Below are 9,246 nucleotides of genomic sequence, written 5' to 3'. Positions count from 1 at the left end.
CATGATCCCGTGACCAAACACTTGGTCACATTGAGCTTATTATGATGATGCATTACCGAGTGGGCCCAGAGATACCTCTCCGTCATACGGAGTGTCAGATCCCAGTCTCGATCCGTGTCAACCCAACAGATACTTTCGAGGATACCTGAGTATACCTTTATAGTCACCCAGTTACGTTGTGACGTTTGGTACACCCAAAGCACTCCTACGGCATCCGGGAGTTACACGATCACATGGTCTAAGGAAATGATACTTGACATTGGAAAAGCTCTAGCAAACGAACTACACGATCTTGTGCTATGCTTAGGATTGGGTCTTGTCCATCACATCATTCTCCTAATGATGTGATCCCGTTATCAATGACATCTAATGTCCATAGTTAGGAAACCATGACTATCTGTTGATCAACGAGCTAGTCAACTAGAGGCTCACTAGGGACATGTTGTGGTCTATGTGTTCACACATGTATTATGATTTCCGGATAACACAATTATAGCATGAACAATAGACAATTAACATGAACAAAGAAATATAATAATAACCATTTTATTATTGCCTCTAGGGCATATTTCCAACAATCCGCGGCGGCATGAAGAGGCCGCGCGCGAGGCTGCTCGTCGGAGGAGCTCCGGCGGCGGCGAGGCCAACACCACCCGGGCTAGGGTTTGTGGCGGCGGCAGCGGCGGGGGCGGGGGTCACGGCTATAGGACGGGGTGAGCGGGGTGCCGGTGCGTGCGTCCATGGTTGCGGGTCGCCGGCGCCGGCGCGCGCGGGGCTTTGGAGGGGGAGAAGAAGAGCGCGCAGCGCGAGCGTCGAGTGTGCCGCACGCGGAAGCGGGCGCCGCAAATACACCGCGCGAGGTACCGCTTCCACGCGCGCGCCCAACTGCTTATACCGCGCGCGCGGCTATTGCGCGCCCGCTGGAACCATCCGCCGGGTTGCGCGCGCGCTATAACGGGCGATTTTGCGGTGCGGCGCCTGTTTAGCGCGCTAGTTGGGGATGCTCTAAGAACCAGTACGAGATCGATCAAATGAAAGCAGTACCATATGCTTCGGCAGTTGGCAGCTTACAGTATGCACAAGTGTGCACTCGCCCTGACTTAGCTTTTATCACTAGGGTACTCAGTAGATATCAAGAGAATCCAGGCATGGAGCACTAGAAGATGGTAAACAAAGCATTGCGTTATGCGCAAGGCACGAAGGACTACATGCTACTAATATACAGGAGAAGTGATTCCCTAGAGATAAAAGGGTATTCAGACGCATATTTTGCGGGGAACAGAGATGATAGAAAATCCACGTCAGGATACGTCTTCACTCTCGCTGGGGGAGCTATTTCGTGGAAAAGCTCCAAGCAGTTGATAGTTGCATCATCCACGATGTATGCAGAATTCATAGCATGCTTCGAAGCCACGGGGCAGGCGATATGGTTAAAGAAATTTGTACCCGACTTGTAAGTGGTAGATTGTATTCACAAACCACTAAAGATGTACTGTGACAACTAACCCGCGGTATTCTATGCTCACAACAACAAGTCGAGTAATGCTGCCAAAACAATAGAGATAAGATATTATGTTGTGAAAGATAAAATCCAGGATCAAACTATAAGTCTCGAGCATATAAGGACAAAAGATATGCTTGCGGATCTGCCAACGAAAGGCTTACCACCCAATGTGTTCAAGGAACACTTAGCCGGCATGGGTTTAAGGGAAAGCCTTATGATTCCTGGATAGGCCCAAAAGGAACAGAATTTGTTTCTGAACAAAACATATGTTGTAGCTGAATGATTCTATCGGCACTTGAGTTGTGACGATGAAACATGCTCTATGTACCAATATGTGATGAAACAAATAAACTAGAAAGTATAAGGTTAAAAATAAAGTTGAGATCAAGGGGGAGAATGTTAGGTTGATCTCTCTCCCGTTCGAACCCAACGGGTCGAATGGGTCCCTGACTCGCGCCCTGATCGGGGCGCCCAACCAAACCATGCTTGGTGGGCCCCTGTGACCCGCGCTATATAAACAGAGGTGGGGGCCGGGACACGACTTACGAGGTTAATCGCTGCCATAATTCCCACCTACAATCCCTACCGATCTAGGGTTAGCACGGTGCTCACGGGAAGCACACCACCGCCGCCATCTCTCTGCCATCACCGGCCCCTACTTCACCATGGCCGGCGCTGGATCGAGTTCATCTGGACAAGCAGAAGGTAGGTTCACCGGAATGATCTAACCGACTCGACCCAAAGCACTCTATCAATATATACATAATAGTGATAATATACTCCCTCTGTCCGAAAAAGTTTGGCCCAAACTTGTCCCTTAAATAGATGTATCTAGCACCAAACAAGCTTTTTTGAACAGAGGAAGTGTGATGCATTGATACTCCTCGCTGCAAGTAGCCTAAACAACTAGGGCAACATATAATAAGAGTAGCAGATGAATGAATGTGTCACGTGTAGACTAAGCTTGCAGTCGCCGGTGTTTTTTTAATAGCTTGCTCTTATACTCTCTTCTTTTCTTTTTGCAGGGGAAATAGCTTGCTCTTATACAATTTGCAATGCGGATGGAAGCGTAGGCATACAACTCACATCCTAAGTTGGTGTTCTCCAAGGCCATTGATGAACTGAGTAGTTTCGTCTCTCAATGAGGTCGTTGTGGGTTTTGTTTGGGGCATTCGTATTGGCAGTCACAGCAGTTCGTGTCGCCGGTCAACAAGAAGGTTGATTTCTCACCTCAAGTGCATGGATCGTATCCATATATACATACAACACAAAAATGTTTTATAGATATTTCATTAGGAATCAAAATAGCAGGCTTTTGATGGATAATCTAACTCTTTTCGTCCTGGTTGTGTAAATATGTGACATGCATCAATCAGGTTTCCTGAGCATCGACTGCGGCCTGGATGCCAAATTCAGCGGGCGCAGAAAAACCGACACAGACATCGCCTACGTCTCCGACGATCCGTACGTCGACGGCGGAAAGAACCACAGGGTAGCCGCCAAGTTCGATGTCAGTTCTAGACCCGAGAACCGCCGCACGCTCAGGAGCTTCCCGTCCGGCATACGGAACTGTTACACCCTCCCAACCGAGAGCGGTGGTAAGTACCTGGTCCGGATGGTGTTCTTCTACGGGGATTACGACGGGAAGACCAGTCCATCGTTCGAGGTACACTTGGGCAGCAACTACTGGGACACGTTCCAGAACAACAACTTCTGGTGGTTCGAAGCAGTCTTCGTCGCGTGGGGGAGCTGGGTGCCGGTGTGCCTGGTGAACACCGGCGGTGGCACGCCGTTTGTGAGCACGGTGGAGCTGAGGCCGCTCCCACCCTCGCTCTATCCCCAGGTCATCGTCGACGAGTCGATATCTGCCCTTGCAAGGGGAAATCTGGGGGCAAACACTAGTTACCGGTACGTTTGAAGTCTTCCGATGCTGTGTTTTTTTTGTTTATTCTTGCTTTTTGCGTGGTACTCTACCGTGGTTTTGGAATACATCGCCGTCCAAGAAAATGCAATACAAGCTCACCATAAGGCACAATATCCCCACAAGGTGGCTCCTCAATCCTTCTGGTCTCTCCCAGCCCAAGATTGCACACACGCATCTATCAATTTATTTAATTTATTATATACTATAAAAGCATAACATAAAAATATATAGAGATAATTCTCGAAAAATGTCCTCTATTAATTTAGTAGATCTTTTTCTAATGAATACTTTATTTCACTAATCAACATGCCAAGCAATATCGCTGGCAAGGAAAACTTGGGCAAAGGTAGGTGCAAGTACCAGCCATACGATTTGGGTTATAAGCTCCATCTTTGACCCATACAGCGCTAAGGCGTCTGCTACTTTATTACTTGCCCGAGGACAATGAAGAATATGAAAGTAGCTAAAATTCTGAGAAATTAAGGCTTTTATCTCCCTAAACAAAACCCATTGTGGGAAAGGTCAAAGTCTGACGACTTGATTGCTTGGACCAGTAGCATTGCATCCGTCTCCACCACCACCCGAGTAATGCAACACAGCCTGAATACATGATTCCGCTTTAGGGGCTCTTTGAGGCGGAAGCTCCGAAGTGGGCACTTAACAGAATTGACAAAGGCTGTAGGGCGTTTTTCTGGGCTGGAGCAGAGGAGACCAATGGAGGGAAATGTTTGGTTTCTTGGCAACGTGTTTGCAGGCCAAAGTACCTGGGTGGCTTAGGTGTGATTGATCTTAGCAAGCATGGGCTGGCCATGCGGCTTCGTTGGGAATGGTTGAGAAGGACAGATGACTCTAGGCCATGGCAAGGACTAAATCTGGCTCCAGACAACCAGGTCAAGAAAGCTTTTGATAGCTTGGTGCAATGGCAAGTGGGGAATGGTGACCGGATCCTTTTTTGGAAAGACAGATGGCTATTTGGATCCACTATTGCTGAAATTGCTCCTGCACTTCTAGCCAAATGACAACAAGGAATGTCAACAGGAGGTCTGCGAAGGAGGGGTTAACGGCGCATGCTTGGACGAATGATATTGTGGGAGAGCTTAGTACTGAAGAGCTGACTCAATTCATCCATCTTTGGGAACTTCTCATTGTGATTCAGCTAGTGCCAGCAATGGAGGATAGAGCCACTTGGGCATGGAATGAGGTGGGAGAGTATACAGCAGCATCGGCCTACAAGATGTTATGGGAAGGAGGAATCAGATTTCACGCCAGTGCCGCGATTTGGAAGTGCTGGGCCCCACTATCATGCAAGATTTTCATGTGGCTAGCAATTCAATACAGGCTATGGACCTCAGACCGGAGACTTAGACATGGGCTGCAAGAAGAATCTTCCACCTGCTTTCTATGTGATCAAGAGGAAGACAATGTGGATCACTTACTGCTACAATGTGTTTTCGCAAGGCAGATTTGGTTCTTATGCTTCTCCAAGGCGAACATTGATCTAGGCTTGATTCCCTCGCACCAAGACAAGCTTCAAGATTGGTGGACTAGTACACGCAAGCAAATCCGCAAGGAAGAAAGGAAGGGGTTTGACTCGTTTGTCATGCTCATCAGTTGGACGCTGTGGAAGCAAAGGAACAATAGGGTTTTCCAATCGGGTAACATATGTAATGTGACTGGCACGGCAGAGCTTATTTTTGCTGATTTACGGCAATGGGCTCTGGCAGGAGGGAGAGGAGTTCATCGATATTGTGAGTAGTAGTGTAATGTGAGTAGGAGTGTGGGAGGGTGGGATCGTCGGGCTGTGGTGATCTAGCCATTTTCATCCTCTTGTACATATTTTTCTCTCCTTCTATAAAACTAAGGTACGCCATTGGCGTACTCTCGAAAAAAAAAGAAAATGTATGAATAGGAAAAGTATAAGATTGGAGTGACATGCCGACTTGAATCCTATAGGATTAGTAATGTGTGTTTGATGGCACAGGAAAAACAAAAGAATTGTAAAAAAAGGTTGAAGTGGATGTTAGATTTTCTATAAAATGTAATACAAAAGATTCCATAAAAAAAATTCCTATAAAATTCAATCCTATGAATCAAAAGACCAACATAATAAAAATCCTAAAAATTTCAATCCTTCAGAAATCCTATAAAATTTCTTTGAATCAAAAGGAGCCTTTAGCATGCAAAACATCCAGTGCATGTGCCATTCGTCGTGCAGCCGCGACGATGACCCTGACCACGACCATGAGATCTTCATAATTGCAGCTAAACAGTACAAGACCTTCAGATATTCATAACTGTACCAACTAGATCACACCCGTTAGATTTTCACAACTGTACATCTAAAGAAAGATTTTCATTACCGTAACTAAATAGTTTATCTTTATTGAACCTTCATAGTTGTACCTATATAGATCACAACCATTATATCTTAATAATTGTTCCTAAATACCATTAGATCTTCTTAATTATGCCTAAACATATCAAAGTCATTAATTCTAAAACTTATTTTATAGCAAACATGGTCTAGTGTCCTACTCATGCATGAGGTTTAGCGAAGAAATGACTTCTGTGTGCTTGTGAAAAAAAATCACAACTTCAAAAACATTGAATATTAACTTTTACATAAATCCATTTTTTATTGTTTTGCACAGAAGACCACTAGAGTCCTTCCTTCGCAAAACTTTACACACGAGTATAATACTAGACCATGCTCGTTACAAAAAAGTTTCAGAATTGTTTGACTTTTTTTATCTTTTAAATATATTTTTTTCAATGTGGGTGCGCCTACACCCATGTTCCATTGGGTATTTTTAACGTTACCGCAAAGTAAAATAAAAAGGACATGTAAAATTATTGTGTCTGGGCGCAATAGAATCACATGGGAAAGATGAAATTTGCTGCCTTATAATTACATGTAGTAATATGATATGACGTACACCTAAGTAGCTAAAATTGCATGTACTAATATAAGTATGTGCTAGTACTAGAATGTTTGCACATATATCTTGGAGCACAATGAATACTAGTGATAGTATTTGGGCAGTCAAATATTTTTTGGATGGTGTTGTTCCGGTAATAGGTTTATCTTTTAGGGAAAGTTGTGGCTGGACCCAGGCACACCGCACCCCCTTATCTAGCTACCCATTTTCTACATCACAGTCCATGTAGACACTTTTTTTCACCCAAATAAAACAACATATGAACTTCAACTTTGCAGGACAACCCAACATTATAAGTACAATGTGGGGATTTCTTTTGGAATCTTCCATGGAACATCAATACATAAAATATTATTCTTTTATACTAAAAAAATCTCATTTTGTATATTTATGCTAGACCAAAACACCAAAGGTTTTCACACACTATAGTTCTAAAGTTCTATTAATCTGCAAATTTTGAAGTCCATATGTTGTTTCATTTGAAAGAAACAGAAAAAAGGTTCTTTTTTCATGTAGTAAGCTAGTTAGCTAGCATATAATCTCAAAGCAATGTTGGTGGGTAAGCATAAGGTCTACATTGCGCTGGGCTTAGAAAAACAAACCTTTTTTATTTTTTCAATAATGGATTATCATTTTGCATGAAGGTTTCCCGACGATCCATATGACCGCTTCTGGGAATGGGAAGTCAGCTCGTCGTGGGCAAACCTTTCCACCAAAGAGACCATCCAGCGGGAAGACAGCTTGCCCATCCCTGTTCTTCAAACAGCCGTCGCTCCTGTCAACAATGGCACGGTGCTACACGTCACGGGGACGTACAAAAGGACATTCGAGTATAAATTCTTCCTACACTTCTCCGACGTCCAAAACACCCAGCTCCGACAGTTCGACATCTACATGAACGACTATGAGCCGTACAAGAACTACAGCCCCCCGTACCTTACCGCTGGTAAAATGTATACTACTGGCTGGTACAAGGCTACAGAAGGCACGTACAATATCACTCTTGCAGCCACCAATAGGTCCATGCTGCCCCCAATGGTCAGTGCATACGAGGTCGTCAACCGCATCCCCCACGACGCTCCGAGGACGTCCACTAAAGACTGTGAGATGCCTCCCTTCCTCCCTAACTCCCTATCTATTTCTCTATCACTTATTTATGTCACTGCAGACCATGGTTTTGAATTTCAGCTTCAGAAATATTTCATTCATTACCCAATTCATTGAAGTTCAATGATTTCGGATTTCACTTCGGCCAAACGACCAAAATTTTCACTTGAATTTGACTGAGATAGAATCAAATGTTTTGAAAAATAAAAAAACATTTACAAATAATTTGAGTTTCTATATACTATCAAATATTTGCTTTATTTATAAAGTGGGACGAAATCCTATTTTGCAATAGGGTTTACTCCTAGCAAACGTAGTACTTGTTTCGTTCATAAAAAAAGATGCTTTCCTCAAAACGGGTCAACATACAAATCACCATGGCCAGGATAGTGTATGATTAGATCAAACAAGAAGACATTCCAACTTCAATGTATATCCAAGCACGGCGAAATTAACAAAACAGGTTACATGCAAATGACTTCACAACCCTGTAGAAGTTAATTGTTTACTCAGCTAGCCACTCTGCTGATACTTAGTTGCACGTCAATATTTAACCATGCAAAAAAGAAAAATGATTAACTCTGTGCTGATACTTAGTCGCACGTCAATATTTAATCATGCAAAAAAGAAAAATGATTAACTCGAGGAGCATGGCTCTTAGGCTGGTCATAGTGGGAGTAACTTAGCGAGTAACATAGCACACTCCAAGAAATTTTTGCTTATGTGGCAAGTAGTTAATGAGAAGTAGTAACATACTACCTCTCTCTCAGTTTACAGGGCATGCGCGTACCCCTAGGTCGTCAATTTGACCAACCTAATACAAATCATATAGTACAAAAAATATACCAACATAAACTTCAGAGTTTCTACTTTCAAAAGGTATAATTTTTGTGTTATATAGTTTATATTAGGGTGATAAAATTGGTAACCTAGATATACGCGCAGGACTTGTAAACTGAAACGGAGGTAGTAATATGTTACTGTAACATAGCGCTTCCCAATACAAGATGAGTCTACAAGCTAATAAATGAAGCCATCCATGACACTACTACTATGTTACTTTGCACTATGAAGATAGTAATTTAGACTAGTGTCATATGTATGACACTACTATGACCAGCCTTACATCATTTGCTAACATTTACCATTAATGTTGTCTGAAGAACCCATTAAGCCTCATTGTGGTATTAACAGTTTCATTTTTTACAAAAAATATCAAAGAAATACTAGAACATCACACTCATAATATAAGATGATCCAACAGAGCGGTTGACAAAATATGACTTCATGTGCCCTCGGCAAAAATGACAATAATTTCGACTCACGGCGATATATATGGACTCAACTATTTGAATTTTTTTTCCGTCCAGGGCACATAAAGTTGTATTTTCTCAATCGCTCCATTGGATCATCTATGTTATTGATGTGATGTTCAAGTTTTTTTCATGAATTCTAGGAACTTCTACACCATCAAAACCTTAGATAATGGTGATTGATAATAGTTCACCAAGAGCTCCTGCCGGCGGGTCACCGGTGATGGATAATGCATTGCATTGGCTCCCGCCGTGTAGGCCACCACGACGAGCCCGGTCCCACCAGAGCAAAACAGCCCGCCATCACAAAGCAGACGCGAAGTACACCCCACGCACACTAAGTGTTAGATTAAATGACGCAAGTGTTTTTTCACTGAAAAGTTGATCCCACCTTGTCACGTTGTCAGTTCAGGAGGCGGGATGTGTGTGTGTAACTGTGTACGCGGGGAGGGGAGAGAG

The 9,246-nt window shown here is 43.4% G+C and overlaps 1 protein-coding gene across 1 annotated transcript in view; it reads left to right on the top strand.

Annotated features, from left to right (window-relative positions):
- Positions 1 to 2,645: 2,645 nt before the first annotated feature.
- LOC119301349 (LRR receptor-like serine/threonine-protein kinase IOS1) overlaps positions 2,646 to 9,246 on the top strand; it is an 11,961-nt gene continuing 5,360 nt past the window's right edge. The window contains exons 1-3 of the mRNA XM_037578306.1: positions 2,646 to 2,721; positions 2,881 to 3,412; positions 7,012 to 7,469. Coding sequence (XP_037434203.1) covers positions 2,646 to 2,721; positions 2,881 to 3,412; positions 7,012 to 7,469 — 1,066 coding nt within the window. The remainder of the gene's footprint in view (positions 2,722 to 2,880; positions 3,413 to 7,011; positions 7,470 to 9,246) is intronic.

Source organism: Triticum dicoccoides, chromosome 5A (assembly GCF_002162155.2).
Source record: "Triticum dicoccoides isolate Atlit2015 ecotype Zavitan chromosome 5A, WEW_v2.0, whole genome shotgun sequence".
Taxonomy (NCBI): Eukaryota; Viridiplantae; Streptophyta; class Magnoliopsida; order Poales; family Poaceae; genus Triticum; species Triticum dicoccoides.
Note: the sequence above shows the minus strand (reverse complement) of the source record. Positions and strands in the feature narration are given on the sequence as shown.